Raw genomic sequence first — 15,751 nt, forward strand, 5'->3', positions numbered from 1 at the left:
TCAAGATTTCAATATTCAATCTAGTGAACTGTTGAGGATGAAACCCAGTTGTCAATGCGATGGTATGAATACCTAATGTACATAGACATGTAGTTACAGTTCAGCCATCTAGTACTCTCGTGTGAGTTGATGATGTCAGAGCGGTCTAACAGATGTACATACTAAGGTGACTTTGTAGATCAACACATCGGCGAACAACTGCTAGCATATGGTAGATCCCCTATGTCATCCACTGTGGATGTCAACGCAAAGATCGTTATCACGGTTATCAGCGGATATTCAATCAACACAAACCCCATGAAGGAATGGTCGGTGGGTATTCTAGCCATATCTCCCGATATATGATTGTGAGTGTGAAAAGCGCATGGAATAATACTCCGTACTGTCGGACTTTTCGCTACATCAGTGTCACAAATTGATACTATTTGTGACACTGATGTTACTTCGAGAAAGCAGTCTTTCATCTGCCAGGTGTATTTATTTCGGGTTATCGCACAAGATGTTGGTACGATGTGCCAAACGGAACGAGGGAGTTCCAACGGGCCAATCAGATGTCTTATCGGCGCGGTCGGCGACTCAAAAGTTCAATCGGCGTTTGACATATAGAAATTCTCTTAGCGTTCATGTTTGGACACCTATCATTATGATATATCGCTAGCATTTACTTAATTAAGGCCCGATACTTAATTCATATCTTGCTGCATGAGGCCAACAGAGATTTGCCCAAAAAACTATTACATAAAAAGAACATCGAGCGTAGTACGTGCTTGGTTTTCTTCTTTGAATATATTGAATTACTACATTAGCCCCCGAGTATAACCGATCTAATTCATATCGAAATCAGGAATAGCGCTAAAAAAAGAAGCATTATAACAAGTTGGGTCGATGAACGCCGGGGAAAATTCTGGCGGCATGAAATCATGCCCGTCTGGCATAACAGGGACGGGATTGGCACCGGAGCTGGGTCGTTCTTGGTCGCTAGGTGTGGTGCCTGCCGGTGTGAATCGATGTAGTGGTTCTGCATTCCATTTTTCCATCGAATCCGTCAAGACTTCCGCCGCAGAAGATCGAAGAGCATGATACAGAGACTCGGCCAGTTTCCATGTCCGCTGGGTGCTCTTGAGACATCCTAGAATGAGTGTGACACGGTTGCAATGATGGTCAAAGCATTCCTCGGAATGACTGGTGGATGTGGCGAGCTGGATGAGTCCGCAAAGGGCCAGGGCAGGGATGATGAAGGGGGTGTGCTTTGACACATTTGGACAAACAGATATGGAATCCGAGATTCGCCTCGAGGCTTCTGTTGCTTTAATACTATGGACTAGACGGGTGAAGGTTGATGAAAGCTGGCCAGTCAGACCGGGCCAGAAGCGATCATCTGGTTGGGACTGAGACAATACAGATGGGAGGTCACTTCGGGGTAAATGTAGGAGCATGGCGGCATAGGCTATCGTTAAATGCGCTTGGAACATCATTTCGTCAACATTGCCGTATGAATCAACAATGTCGAGCTTTTTGGGTGGTAGGTGGTTGATCCAGCTCACTAGTGCATTTTCGACGGCTTGAAGATGATCGCGGTGACAGTCGCGTAGTCGATTCAGGACGAGAACCCGGCATAATATTGTCGTGGCTTCGATTCGATAGCTGAAAGATGAGAAGACAGTATCCTCTGCCGCGAGGATCCTCCGCTTGAACTCGATGATCATCCGTGGTTTCGGGATATCACCCCCACAGTTATATGCCGACTCTTCGCAGGGCAAGGCCACCTCCGGTGGTACAGTGCTACATCGAAATGTCGTGGTTTCGAGTGGAACTGCCATGAATATATCGGTAACGTATAGTTCCCACCATGTTCGTCTCATGCTTTCGGCTTCAAGAGATCTTTCGGGGTTTGTGGATGAAGCGAATGGCCAGCGGTTCATGCCAAGCTCCAGAGCAATATCAGTGCTATGGGAGAGAGCATCTCGTGCCTCCGTCCATTCATCACGGGCATATAGAGCAATGGAATATAGTAGCCAAGCCTGAACCATGGAAGCCGATCGATCAGGGTTTGTCTTTAGCTCAGCTACAACTTGTTCCTTGTATGGCTGACTCGGAATCGACGCAATATAGTGAGAGCCCACAAAATGCACGACTAGCTGTAAGAAATGAGGGTAATTGTGGTCATGATACAAGGTGCTAGGTACCAAGATCGGATGTGCGACATGGAAGTTTTCATAGTACAACCGAGGCAGGCGCTCATCACGGAGCGACACTTTGCTTGCTGGTTCCACCGGTTGCTGAACAGGAGCATTTCCCGCAAGCATCACTGGCCATGTGACCGGCTCCGTGGGAATATCGAGTCCTGTCTGCCTGCCTGTCTGCGAATCTGGTGGGGTCTGAACAGGTGCTATTGGCAGAACAGGGACCGTAGACTGGTACCGAGTCTAGAACTAATTTAAGCATATACTCACGGAGAAAAATAAGGAGAACTGACATTGACATTGACAGTTTGTGGTTGGCGTTGATATGGACTCTCAAGCCGGGATTTCCTGCGTCCGCCCCTTCGGGAGGGTAGATATTGACAGAGAAATCCATTCTGAACACATCGCGAACATGATGGTTTGCTGGCGTCACATTTGAGATGTTGTTTTCTGCACTCAGTGCAAGCCAGCGAGGCTAGACCACTTTGTTTAGTCGATCTTGTTGGAGTCATGCTAAAAAAAAATGATGGAATGAAGAGTGACGTTTCAATCCCCGGGCTATCGGCGTTTGGCAGGCGGTCGGCCGAGGCATTCCGACAGTTCCAAATCAAAGAAAAATCGATAGATTTATTTGGTTCGTTTAGTAAATGCTTCTCGCACAATGATTGCGGGTAATATAGGGAGTAGACAAATGGAAATAAACATAGGATCGCTTTCAAGCCTACCCCGGGGCTTAAGGTAGCCCGGTACGCACCGGTGAACGGGAATCTCTACACAGACAACACGCACTTAGACACCATTTCGAAGAGACTATTTGTTCATATTGAAGCGCCCAACTCTGCAAGTATATGGCTCAGCTTCATAAGTTATAATAGTTTGCATACTAAGGAATGCGAGTTTGCTATACGTCGTCTCTATGCGTATAGTTACGTATACTTCAAGAAAAACATCAAGCCTAATAATTCAAAGATATTGAAAAATCACTTCCTCTCCTCGCTTTCTTCGCCAACAATTCGTAGACCCAGTTAACTTCCGCACTCTACACATCAGCCATGGCCATTTCTTCAAGAATTACTCCGTAATCGCCCATTTCTTTAGATCCGAAGGTTCTCCCCACACCAGCAGGCCACAGCTCTTCGTCGGGGTATCCCAGAATCCTATGATACCGATGCATAATAGACCTTCATCCAACTCCACACGGGCAGAAATCGGTTTGTCGTGCATTCTACGAAATGGAAAAGCAAGTATAGCCAGGGATGATAGGGGAGTTAGCGCTGTATTTGCGTCGGTCATGGGTTGAGTGACAGCTTCATATTGTCGACCTACTCTGGCTTTGCATGTATTGAATGGCGATGTTGTACTTTCCAATATCCAACCGATGTAAGGTTACAGTCCAATGATGGAGAGATTTTAGATGAATGCGCGGTATACATTTAGTTTGGTGAGTGTAGTTAGGTGGCCCGCTGTAGGGGAGCATCCCACACAACTCTCGAATGAGGATTTGTTGAATTGATTTGGGAGGAATATTGGCTTCAGCAGACAGCCACCGCCTTAGGCCTTGTGTTCAACTTCGGGTGTTGGATGGGAGACGAGTTGACCTTCGGCAACTTGATCACTTTGAGCGATTTCTCATCTTTCTGTCTTCAGATTAGTTGATCGCCTGTGCATATGAATTGCTCATTCAGAGACATGAACCTACTTATATGATGAGCTCTTTGATTAAGCCGATCTTGCAGTTTTTGATATTCCAATCTGACGGCACAGTGATGCTTGGCGATATCACTCAGTCTAGCTTCGATATGGTGCATGAATGCGGGGATCAGGCCAGTATATGTTGACTGCAGAAAAAAAACAAAGCCTCCTGAGAAGCACAATGTTTGAGTGGTCTCAGCAAAGCATATTCCTCACACCAACAATGCAAGTATAGATCGGCCGGAGTTAAGTGGAATGCAAGAATACTAAGCAATTATCTGGGCCTTGAAATTGGAAGGTTACACGCATTTCTACATCGACCAATCAATGAAGTCTAGTAAATATTCTCAGGAACCAATGAGCCTTGAGCCTTTTGATTGCCCTGACCTTGGTGCCGGGTAGATTAATGACACTGGTCTTTTCATTGGTGGGTTGAAATCAAGATCCACTAATATCTACTCCATCCTACTAAGGGATCTAGGTATGTGCGCCTCAAAATCACTATTTATCACGAGAAACGTGATTAGGCTGAGAGAGTGTTCCTTGTCTTCGTCTCTTAACTTCCAAACACAACGACCCTTTCAAATGCTACAGCTTATCACACTCACTCATGAAGGGCATCACCTCCGGCCAGACAATATTGAATCCCGAGGATTCAGCGACATATGTACGCCTCAGCCTTCTTGATGTTAACAATATCAGCCAACCTACCGGCTGTACTAAAATGGTGCTTGATGCTGTGACAGACTTTTCATTGAGGTCCTTATCGCCGTCGTCTCCTTCATCCGCCGCGCGATTGACGGCAACCAAATGCAGGAACATAATGCTCTGTGACTGAAATTGCCTATTCGTATTAATAATATGAGTAAGGCCCTCAGAGAAGGAGGGAAAAATAACAGGTCCCGTCCATTAGAAAGACAAAGAGCTGCATCATTGATTGAAATCTGTATATCTGATTATTGATGAGCTTGGTATTCATTCGGCGTGAGCGATAACGTAGGTCATCAAGGAGACTAGGTACCCGAAGTAGTGAGGGGATATTGCGCCAATAGGAAATCGCAGCAATGCCATCTCCTAGTGCCGAACACTCGTCAGGCCTGGCACAGAGTACAACTTGAGTGGATTCTTCAATTGCCAGTCATACTTTTCTTGGTGTTATTAGCTTCATTGAGCATGATTGTACGTATGGTTTAGCCTAGATATATACTATGAATTTTCTTCCTAACTGCACATACATACACTGTAGTAAAACTCCTGGTTTCAGAGAAGGCCCCTGTATTGTATTTGCAACTCAAGAACTTCCATGGTCGTTCAATCATTATCGACCGTGGTTGAGACTCTAGTTCACACCAAAAAGGATGAATCGAAAGTAGATCCGAGGTTCTGAGAAGTACCTCATTATTTACACAGATCCTCTAGCAACTCCAGCATGCGTTGTTGCAACTTCACAAGCTCAGATTTAGCAATAGGTGATGGGATGATTTGGTTGGACTCGGTCTGGCTCTGTGACTGTGAGGCTTCTGCATTGGATGGAGTGTCTTGAATCAGCTCCTTCCGAAGCGTAAAGAACGGAATATCCAGACCGCGCAATTCGGCAATAATAGCATCTGCCATTTGCACAGCTGCCCTATGAACCTTTGCATCGTAGGCTGCAATCTCTGCTGCAAATTCTTTCTCGGTCTAATAGAAATCAGTCATACCGAAGAAGTGAAAGTGGTACTGAGAACATACCGAGCCATCGTCCTCTTTTACTGGGGCACCGATCGACCTCCTTATTCAAGTGTCAGTGATCAACCAATAGTAAACTACTATAGAGCAGTATCATATGGGTAGACCTACAGGACTGCATCTAGCTCTTTCTGTTTCTCAGGGCGACCCTGCTGCTGCTTTAATAATGCCTCTCGGCCATGGAACCATTGTTGTTCATGGCGGTGTTGACCTCGGATTATACCGCGGATGCGCGCCTGGGTCTCTTCATTTTGACCCACGGTGCGCATCACATGTCTTAGTGCTGCGGGCCAAGTTGTGATAGTTGATGAGCCCGATGTAGAAATGGTGGGGGGTCTCGTTATCCTCGGCTGCGGTGGGCGAGGATCCTCCGAGGGTTTGGATAGAGAGGATGTGGCTTTTGGTGGTGGCTGAGGTGTGGATATATTTTGACTAGTACTGCCCTGACCCTGAGAAGCTAGACTAGACAAAGCACTGAGGACTGAGTTCAAGTCCGAGGCATTGTAGGAGCTGCCTCCCATATTGAGATGATTGTCTCCTGATGAAACTTGGGAGATATTTAAACTGATTCAAGGTCTTCTAGTCAACAACCCTGGAAGTCTTATTTGAGAAGTAAAGACTGGGAATGGCGAGTGAAGATTGATGTAGATGTGAAGTGTTCCAAAAACGGTCGTAGAATAAAGGAGAAGGATGTGTCTTCAAAAAGACATGTCAATTTCAAAAAGAGTAAGTATAATTCATTGATAGCATATACATTAAAAATCCCACCAAAGTGAGAAGTGAGAAGGGACTGAAAGATGAAAGTCATCAGTTGAAGCTGTTGAATGTCTTGGCGCATCTCCCGTGCTGAAAATTTACCTTCCAACCTGCAAATCCCCCGGTTTATCCAACTGCCTCCAGCTCCATCACCCCACCACGGCCCTCTAGTTGTCTCTGGCCAATCTGCAGTAATAATAATTTGATTCCTAATCACCATCTCGAGCTCTCCCTCCGAAGTCGAGAACACCCAACATGTCCCGATCCGCCGCAGACGCAACGCGGTTCACGGCCACAGGGCCCTACGCCAACTCCAAGACCGCCGGCGCATACCAAGCCCCAGACTTTGTGAAGACATCCAACAAGAAGCAATCACCACAGGAACTTGGCCCCAGTGGTCAACCGGAGACACCCAAGGAGAAGGTGGAACGACTGCGAGCACAGGCACGGGCTGCTCGGAAGGCACAGGCAGCTGGCAGCGGCACGGATCGATGGATTGAGACTGGGCGGAAGTTTGCCAATAAAGCGCACAAGGGAATGGTTTATTCATTGATTGCCGCGTCCGGTATGTTTCCTGTCCTGTGGAATATGAGCAAAATAGCAACACAACATACGATCCCTTCGGAAGTCCGAGTCAGCGACGACAATCAACAACGACTCCCCAATTGACCACTACTGGGCTTGTACTAATCTTATTGGGTTATACTAGGTGTCTGCGGTGTTCTTACAATCTACTCGATGGTCTCGCTCACGCTCTATAACCGTCGCCAACGCACGCTTTGGATCGCAAAGGAACTCGAAACTCTCAAACAAGCCGAGATCGCATGCGCCAACGGTACTGCAACTATCGAGCAGGAGGAACTCTTGAAGAAGGAAAGGATTGGTGAAATTATGAAGCAGAAGCGCGAGGAGGAAAAGGCACAGAAGCCCTGGGCCAAGGCCAAGCGATTCCTCTTCGAGAAGCTCAACATGGAAGACACTGGTGCCAATGCTGCACCAGTCTTGGCTATTGAGGGTGCCGACCAGACCCAAGGCAGTGTTATGGAGGCCGTGCAGGCCAAGCAAGCTCTGGATGCTGCCTCGGCGAAGACCGGCGCTCCGCTGCCCGGTCAGTTGGATGTGATGGCTGAAAATGTGGAACAAGCTGCGAAGGCCAAGACATCGAGCTGGACTAGCTGGTTGACAGGGCGGTAAATTGGTGTCGACTGCGGTCGTCCAAGCAAACAAAAAGATAAAAAGGCCGGAATGGATGGGTCAATTGACACAACCTGCGTGCTGATACAACTCCCTCCGGACTTCACTTCTCGCCATCTGCAATACTTCTTTCTCTTGCATGGCAAGCCGCGATCTTTTCTCGGGGCCTGCTTCCATTCTCCCAGGGGGTTTACGGCGTTTTCTGCTTCTCATCTTTCTGGAAAGTGTTCCTAGTCAGTAAAGTCTTCCCTGATACTCCGAAGGGAGTGGACGGGCGGACTTCCATGTATATCGTGTACAGTACATAGATCTGCTTCTATCTCATTTCTATTTCATCTTCAAATCCTACTCGCAATGTGACCTGTGAGTGTATACTACATGTAGATACTACCTATCGCCCTCACAACGTAGCAGACCACCCAAATTTCACCGATACAGACCCTTACAACCCAAGTTTACGCACTAATCCTCATGAGGAACCTCCCGGAGAAGCGCTTTGCCGCGGCTACACATGGCCCATGCATGTAGTGGAGCAGAAAAAAAGGGGGATTCTTATAAGTAGACGGTAGATCCTAGAAAATTATATGAACAGATTGATTCAGCCTTTGATCATATTCCTAAAACTTTTTTTTGGCCAGTTCTCAGTCCCAGCCCAACGCAAACCCCGCAATGCTTTTGACACCACATTCACACATGAAATCCCAAGGGGGTTTCCCAAGGAACAAGCAGGAAAAACAAAAAGGTACAAAGGAAACCGCTGAAAACCCGAGAAAAAGAAACAACAGGCACCGAAACGAGGAATCTATGCCAGACCCGTCCTCCCTCCCCTCGGAAGAAGGGTTGTGAAAATCAGAGACCGGGCATCTAGAGAAAGGGACAAGCCTCTATTGCTGCGCTTTTTGGGCAGCACGACGCGCACGAACACCATCAGCAAGATCCTCAAGAACCTCGACCGTCATCTCCCAGTTGATGCAAGCATCAGTGATGCTGACACCGCGGAGAAGAGCCTCGGGTCCCTCGGGGGAACCTTCTGGTTACCCTCGTAGATGTTGGACTCGATCATAACACCGATGATGGCAGTCTGACCCTCACGGAGCTGGTCAGAGACCTCCTTGGCAACGAGGGGCTGGTTCAGGTGGTTCTTGTTGGAGTTGCCGTGCGAGCAGTCGACCATGAGGACCTCACGCTGCTTCTTGGAGCGGAGAGCCTCGCGAGCAGTGCGGATGCTCTCGCGGTCATAGTTTGTGCCTCTGTTGCCACCGCGCAGGATGACGAAACCGTGCTCGTTACCGGCAGTCTTAGTGATGGCAGCAAGGCCCTGCTTGGTGACACCGAGGAAGCGGTGAGGGTGCGAGGCGGCGCCGATGGCGTCAACGGCGACGGTCAGGTTGCCGTCGGTGCCGTTCTTGTAACCAATGGGGAAGGATAGACCCGAGGCGAGCTCGCGGTGAAGCTGGGACTCGGTGGTGCGGGCGCCGATCGCGCCCAGTGAGATCAGGTCTGCAAGGTACTGTGGGGAGATAGTGTCGAGCATCTCGGAGGCGATGGGGAGTCCGGTGCTGGTCAGGTCGGTGTACAGCTTACGGGACACGCGGAGACCCTTGTTGATGTTGTAGGTCTCGTCGATATCGGGGTCGTTGATCAGACCCTTCCAGCCGACTGTTGTACGGGGCTTCTCGAGGTAGGCGCGCATGATTACGCAGAGGTCCTTCTCCAGTTTTGTGGAAAGCTCCTTGAGGCGGCGGGCGTACTCGAGGGCGGTATCGGGGTCGTGAATGGAGCATGGTCCGACAACGACTAGCAGGCGGTCATCGCGCTGCTCGATAATCTCGACTGCTTGATTCCGGCCGGCACGGACTGTCTCAATGGCACGGGCAGGCTATACAGACAATTGTCAGTTGGTGCGCTTGAACAGTTTTGCCATGTCCCCGCGAAGAGCGGGGTGAAGCTGAAAAAAAAAAAAAAAAATCGACTCACCGCAGGAATCTCATTCTGCAAGAAGTAGGGCGACAGCAATGGATCGTATCCAAGGACTAACACAGATCAGTATCATCCAGAATTGTCGTGAACAAATTCCACATACCCCGAGTGTCCTCGTTGACTTCGGTAGTGTTAATAAGAGGCATGATGTTCAAACACTAGTCGTAACAAACACTAGTCGTAATTAGTATTCGAAGAGGTTATAAAAGATTACAAAAGAATCTCCACGAACTTCAGTTGAAATAGAAATGACTCACCAGGACCTGTCAAGGGGAAAAATGGAACAAAGAGGCAAAAGTGGGCCGGCCGATTTCACGGGCCAAAGGACACTTCTTATACTCCCAATTTTATTTTTAGGGCTTGTAAACACAAAACTGCAGTCTACAACATATGTAGAGTCAACTGTTGTACTGGGTACATCGAATGTGTCAGATCTCCGAGTCCTTTTCCTTGCTGTTTTAGTCTTCACTCCTTGCCGCTTTTTGGCCTCAGTGTAAACCTGAGCACGTACCCTAACTTGCTTACGCCGAGGTAATCTAAGAAGCAAAGTAGATCAAGTTTAGGCATGTTTTTTTTTTTCTTTATTTGATGATTGGAATAACAGAGTACATAGATTTCACTAAGAACGCTATTAGAAAACAAAAACAAAGACTTGTTCATGTACAGAGAGGTTTACTGCCAGCGACATGAGCCGAACATCTCGAACTTTTTAGGGCAAGAATGAGTATCAATGCAATAAATCGAGATATTCACTCAAAAGTCAAGTATTGGAATTCAGACTAAATACAAAGTACAGGAAGACATATAATGACCAGACAGGCTCAAAATTCGCCAACAGTGAGCCATACATCTCTCCGCTCAGTCAGGCAGACCATGTGTGTCGTTTAGACTGGTATCTACAAGTGTTCTTCGTTTGTAGTCCAATCCCACCAACGACCGTTCATCGAAGTCCCGTAGTAGTAATCCTTGCATCCCTCCAGGAACGGCTTATCAAAGTCGTCCTTGAAGTTGGCCGCCTTGTAGAATTCCGCTGTAGCGTTCTTATCCATTCCACAGATTGGTCCACACCAGTGTGGGCGTTGGTCGTACCCATAAGGGCTGAGGATCTCATCCTTGCCACCGTAGACGTAGTCGGGGTTGTTGACAGTTTTGCTGATATCGCACACGGGGATAGTCCAGAGACCTTCCATGCTCGGACCCTCCGAGTAGACGTCGGCGCCGGTAGCTAAGATTTCGGCCATACGACTGCTAAAGGTTGACGCGTCGTAATTATTGCCAGCAGCCTTGAAGGATTTGACAGAGGACTTGATAGAGTCCTGTAGGGTAGGAAGTATTAGCACACGATATAGACCATATACGTGCCAAGTGTCACATACCAATGGATCAAGATTCTTCCAAAATGGGCCGGAGCCGCCATCTGCCTCTAATATAGGGGACTTGCCCATACGATCGGATCCCCAGGGCCGAGAAATCCATCCTTGAGGCTTTCTCGGATCTGACTTCTGGAACTTCTGCCAGTAGTATAGGTACCAAGCACGATTTTCGTCATCACAGAAAACATTATCGCCTTCGTTGATACCTTGGCCGACATCCTCACCATCCCCACAGGCGCCACCACCGATGATATAAACACGCTGGGAACGCCATAAAGTGTTAATCATCATCGACTGCATTATGGCGACCATCGAATCCCGTGCTTGATTCTTATGTAGTCCTGGATAGTTGAGCCACGCCCCGCCCTGGAGTATGCTACGGACATCTTCTCATCATGCCAGAAATTAGTCACAAGCTCATCATTCTCTAGGGCTGAGACGACAGCAGCGATATTGAAGGATTCCTCTAGACCGAGGAAGAAACCATGCAGGTTAACAAGCGACTGTAAAACATAGTACGCCGACTCGGTGTTGTTACCTAACGAGTTGAGTTTGGCTTGTTTGCAAGGCGAGAGGTCGCAGTTGGTGTTACTGCCGGTGTTCTGGCACGACCATTCAGACTCGCCTAGTGCGTACTGGCCGAAAGCACCAGCGAATCCGAATGAGCTACTCTCCCGTTTTTCGGCATTCACGGTCCACCATTTCTCAAGCCAGTCGTCCGTGCCAGCCTTGTTCCATTTTTCGAGAGTTCGGTTCTCTGTGTACTTTGCGACTGGGCCACAGGGGTCTTCGTCAGCTCGGGGTTTCTTGTAGGAAGGACCGTGGGGGACGGCGGTTGCTTGGAGGATAACCGCTGCCCACGTGCCCATGCAAAGGAGGGAAGATGCGGAAAACATGCCGCTGGACAGTCAACACTGAGACTGTACCCCCGACTAGGTTTGATGCGAAAGGTGGTGATGATTATTGACATTTCAGAGGTATCCAAGGGTTTATATGTCGTCCTCATTGCCGCCATCAACGATTAGGAAAGTGGTTTTGATCTAGATCAACAGTATTCCTGTTCACTTGGCAGTCTGTACAGAATTCAGCATTATCTAGAAACGCACAAGGTACAGGAAGGGGCAAGAAAGAATGTGCCAATCATTATGCCCTAGCGCGTTGGATCTGCCCAAGATCCCTTAAAACACAGAAGAAGTCTGTGACTAGAGGATATCATGCGATCAAAGCATTGGTAGGAGATATAGATCTTCCAGTTTCTTACTGATATAGGTCAATGAGAAAGACCATTGTTCCCTTTCGACTGGAAATGGAGACCAAGGGGTCGTAACGTATGGAATATGGTTGCATTGGTTGCTTGGATTCGGGATCTCTGTGCTTGGCCCCTAGGTGCTGTTCCCTAAAGCATGTTAAGCCTAGAACCTAATCCGCCGGAGGGATGATCTCTTGGTTTCTTCCCAGGCTAGAGAGTACTCCATCGCCTGGGAAGAAATGACAGTGTAGGTGTATAGTTACCTGAAACCGCAGTAGGCATCCTCAACCCTGAAACTTAACCTCAAGTCCATATTGCCAATGACTCTATCAATCCCGTTCTCGTCCCTGTGTATATCGTATATTAGTACGGAGTACTCCGTACCTGGCATACGCCAAGATACAGATGCGTCATACTCCGTACAAAAGTACTCCGTACACCCCCACAATATCCTACGAGACCCACTCATCAATGGCGCTGACGACTAAAAAGAATATTGATTGGTGTGGAGAGAGGTTGGTAGAAATAAATTCTTCAAATTTAAATTGCAGTACAATATGAAACGAGAAATTTACTTCCAGTTTCCCAACAAAGTAGAATGGCCAAGCCAGATTCTTGGGGCGAAAAGAAGAGACTGCCGATCCGAAATCTTCGAGTAACCATCAGAGGAAGGAAAGAGGAAGATCACTTTGAGTGGCAAGTTCCTATCAGCCCCTGTCAGCCTGACCTCGGGGATCTTCACATCCCCCTGATAAGGACGCGTTCAACCTGTGTGATTGGCGAATTGAAAGATGTGAAAGGTCCCTTCACGCTTGGATATCAAACCCTCTCCTACTCTTGGTTGCCCCTATCCGAGCTCTTCCCTATGTTCTATTGTCGGAGGCTTCGTAGGCTTGTAATGACTTTGAGCGGGTTTATACAGTGTATTTTAGGCAGGCGGTATGTGGCAGCAGTATATGCCCCTATAGTGGCGGTGAGCTAGATAGGTCTATACCGAGCTATGGGGTGCAAAAACTTATGCCCACTGAGTCACTGACTGTACATAAAGTCTCGTTGTGGAAGGTCATATTACAATCACCAGAAATAAGAAATCTAAGTGAAAGAAGACGGTTGCAGCTACAACCAGCAATTCTGGTGCATGCAATTGATATGGTCCGTGTAACCGGCACAACAGGGCCAGGTCGTGCAGCTCTCCGGGACTTTCTTCTGAGCCATTCCAAATGATATCGTAGACTTTGCAGACCGGGATGCCAAATACTCCCGCGGTGGCCAGAAAGTTTTGGATGGTGAATTCGCCCTTGGTGCCTGCCCCGTCAATGAGCATGGTGCTACCGATGTCGTTCAGATCGATGGAGTATCCGTTCTTGTTGCCGTTGAGCTGGTACCCTTGGAAAGAGCCGTCCTTTAGATTAGCCTCATGTCTCCATCTTACTCTCCTCTGAAAGTGGAGACATACCTGATCATCGTGTCGGCAAAGGTGACGTTTCCCCACTCCGTGTTGTTCATGCTGAGTTGGTCGATGGCCGGGAGTAGGATGAGGTCTCCTTTGGAGCATATGTGTACCTCAGGCACGTTGAGGAGATAGAGGGTATAGTCACCCGCCGTGATGCGGAGCATTTTGGCATCCTTGTTCTTTATACCCCAGTGGTCGGCGCCCTCCTGGTATCTGCAATCAAAAGACTGGTCGTCGGTATTATAGCTGGCGTACATGCCCGCAAAGGGGTTGGTCTAGTTGTTAGCGCCAGGTTGAACCAGCACTACGGGGTTGGTATGGTAGGAGATACTCCACGCCAGAGGGATGAGCATGGTGACGAAGACGGAGAACCACAAGGACTGGGCAATGTCGCCGAGAGACTGGTTCTCGGCGAAGTCGATAGTTTTTATAATGGCGCCGCCAGACATCAGGCCCTGGATGCTCTCCGTGTCGTTGCCGAGGAAGAGACCAGTCCCAGTGTCGCGGACGAACCTGACGGTCTGGTTGTAGATGGAGGACCGGTTGCTGCCAAGCTAGGCGTTGTCGTTAAGCTGAGGCTGGGCAGCTTGGCCAGCGTCCCTGGCAATGGCTATGGCGCTGACGCTCATCTGGGCCGTCGAGGCTTGGCTCAGGCGAGGCTGCCCTTGCGGCTCTTGTTATCCTTGATGAAGGGCAAGCTCTGGAGGACCTTGTTGTGGACGCCCGACAGGGTGCCGAAGACTAGAGAGAAGACGAAGACGTCGAGGATGATGTTAAGGATCTGGTTCCCGTGATCCTTGTGGGTCTGGACCAATATCTTGGCCAGAAAATCCAGCTTCTCCGCAAAGTGCTGGTCCGCGACGTTGACGGTGTCGTACAAGGTGGAGAAGTAGGTCTGGATGGAGCTGAATGAGTCGAAGATGAGCCCGCCGGCCGGCGCGTCGGTGTCACAGACGCTGATGGCGGCGCAGTTCTGGTCGTTAGGGAAACAGCTTAGCTCCGAGCGATCGGCCTGGAAGGTGACTTTGAAGTACTTGGCGGCGGCAGGGACGATGTTGTTCTAGTCCATGCCTGACAGGTGGCTGTCCTCGCGGGCCGCATTGTACCAGCCGAAGAAGGTGGCTACGGCGACACATAAGCCCTAGCCCTCTGCAGCCACCCACATGGCCCAGCGCCTCATCTCAGCTTGGCCTTATTTGTCGGGTCGGAGTTATAAGGCCTCTTGCCCGTGCACAGCCGTGCAATATGTCACTATGAAATCCCGCTCAGCAGCAATGAGGCAATTCATCCCAGGTGAGATAGAATGCGACTTGAGTAAAATCTTTCTGCTCCTTTCACTTTGACAGCCCAAAGTAAAGGATCATTTTTGCGTTCAATTCCCTAGGCAGGTGCATCACGGCCCTTTGTGGTCTTCATAGTTATCACAATGTTGGTCGCCATCCGATAGCAGTAGACATGTTTCTCTCCCACACACGAATTAAGTCATCAACTGACGCATCCGTCGTCCTAGAATGAGGTGTCTACTTGGGATCTGCCATTCTTATGAACACCAAGGTTGATGGATAGTCATAGAGCACATCGTCAACCATTTCCTATCTTTTACATCAAGTCATTCAGAATATAGCTCCAATACTGGCGACGAGTACTCAGACCGAGTAATGAACATCATTAGACTCCAATTAGGAAATTTAACATCGAAGAGATCTCAGCAACTCTGCAGTAAAGTCTATTCCTTTGCATGACCCTATCCGTCGCACCTCTCCGATGTTTGTGAAATCCACCCTCATTCTTCGAAAATCATCGTGAAATTTCGCCATTGCTCTCCTAATCATCGGTGCCTCGTTCTTCACGGCTCTACCTTAGTAGGCATTTGAAAGCGCCTCTTTGTCTGCTTTATGGCTTGGTACGCGTGGTCTGCTAGTGACCGTGTAAGCCTCATACGGTAACCCGCACGAGACATAATGACTAGTGAATCGCGAGGTCCACGAATGAGCTATGAGCCTGGGGTCTGGGCCCATTCGTGGGGCCCCGTAAGACGCCCATTATAGCCTATTGAGGGGGTTCCTCTAGCACCTTATAATCAATGTATTCTGACCCTTCTACTGAGTTTAAAGAGTTCAAATCTGGATTTTGGATTGAAAGT

General features: G+C 48.6%; 7 protein-coding genes across 7 annotated transcripts; 1 reads left to right on the top strand and 6 right to left on the bottom strand.

Annotated features, from left to right (window-relative positions):
• Window positions 1-824: 824 nt before the first annotated feature.
• On the bottom strand, window positions 825-2,306 carry N7500_000794 (fungal specific transcription factor domain-containing protein; the record flags this gene model as incomplete). The annotated part of the gene is made up of 1 exon (XM_056671940.1): window positions 825-2,306. One exon carries the CDS (start codon window positions 2,304-2,306, stop codon window positions 825-827), a length of 1,482 nt encoding a protein of 493 aa, XP_056537513.1.
• A 2,967-nt stretch (window positions 2,307-5,273) lies between these two features.
• On the bottom strand, window positions 5,274-6,124 carry N7500_000795 (DUF2458 domain-containing protein; the record flags this gene model as incomplete). The annotated part of the gene is made up of 3 exons (XM_056671941.1): window positions 5,274-5,555; window positions 5,607-5,646; window positions 5,715-6,124. The coding sequence occupies 3 exons, from the start codon at window positions 6,122-6,124 to the stop codon at window positions 5,274-5,276; spliced, it is 732 nt and encodes a 243-aa protein (XP_056537514.1).
• A 490-nt stretch (window positions 6,125-6,614) lies between these two features.
• On the top strand, window positions 6,615-7,553 carry N7500_000796 (cytochrome c oxidase assembly protein COX14; the record flags this gene model as incomplete). The annotated part of the gene is made up of 2 exons (XM_056671942.1): window positions 6,615-6,924; window positions 7,069-7,553. 2 exons carry the CDS (start codon window positions 6,615-6,617, stop codon window positions 7,551-7,553), a joined length of 795 nt encoding a protein of 264 aa, XP_056537515.1.
• A 955-nt stretch (window positions 7,554-8,508) lies between these two features.
• On the bottom strand, window positions 8,509-9,679 carry N7500_000797 (3-deoxy-7-phosphoheptulonate synthase; the record flags this gene model as incomplete). The annotated part of the gene is made up of 3 exons (XM_056671943.1): window positions 8,509-9,432; window positions 9,531-9,586; window positions 9,637-9,679. 3 exons carry the CDS (start codon window positions 9,677-9,679, stop codon window positions 8,509-8,511), a joined length of 1,023 nt encoding a protein of 340 aa, XP_056537516.1.
• A 750-nt stretch (window positions 9,680-10,429) lies between these two features.
• N7500_000798 (uncharacterized protein) lies at window positions 10,430-11,194 on the bottom strand (the record flags this gene model as incomplete). Its single annotated transcript, XM_056671944.1, has 2 exons — window positions 10,430-10,849; window positions 10,910-11,194. The coding sequence occupies 2 exons, from the start codon at window positions 11,192-11,194 to the stop codon at window positions 10,430-10,432; spliced, it is 705 nt and encodes a 234-aa protein (XP_056537517.1).
• An 11-nt stretch (window positions 11,195-11,205) lies between these two features.
• On the bottom strand, window positions 11,206-11,802 carry N7500_000799 (uncharacterized protein; the record flags this gene model as incomplete). Its single annotated transcript, XM_056671945.1, has 1 exon — window positions 11,206-11,802. One exon carries the CDS (start codon window positions 11,800-11,802, stop codon window positions 11,206-11,208), a length of 597 nt encoding a protein of 198 aa, XP_056537518.1.
• Window positions 11,803-13,218: 1,416 nt separating this feature from the next.
• N7500_000800 (uncharacterized protein) lies at window positions 13,219-15,395 on the bottom strand (the record flags this gene model as incomplete). The annotated part of the gene is made up of 5 exons (XM_056671946.1): window positions 13,219-13,483; window positions 13,612-13,835; window positions 13,908-14,162; window positions 14,318-14,668; window positions 15,366-15,395. The coding sequence occupies 5 exons, from the start codon at window positions 15,393-15,395 to the stop codon at window positions 13,219-13,221; spliced, it is 1,125 nt and encodes a 374-aa protein (XP_056537519.1).
• Window positions 15,396-15,751: the final 356 nt, after the last annotated feature.

This window comes from Penicillium coprophilum (assembly GCF_028826855.1).
Source record: "Penicillium coprophilum strain IBT 35676 chromosome Unknown utg000001l_segment0_segment0, whole genome shotgun sequence".
Lineage (NCBI taxonomy): Eukaryota > Fungi > Ascomycota > Eurotiomycetes > Eurotiales > Aspergillaceae > Penicillium > Penicillium coprophilum.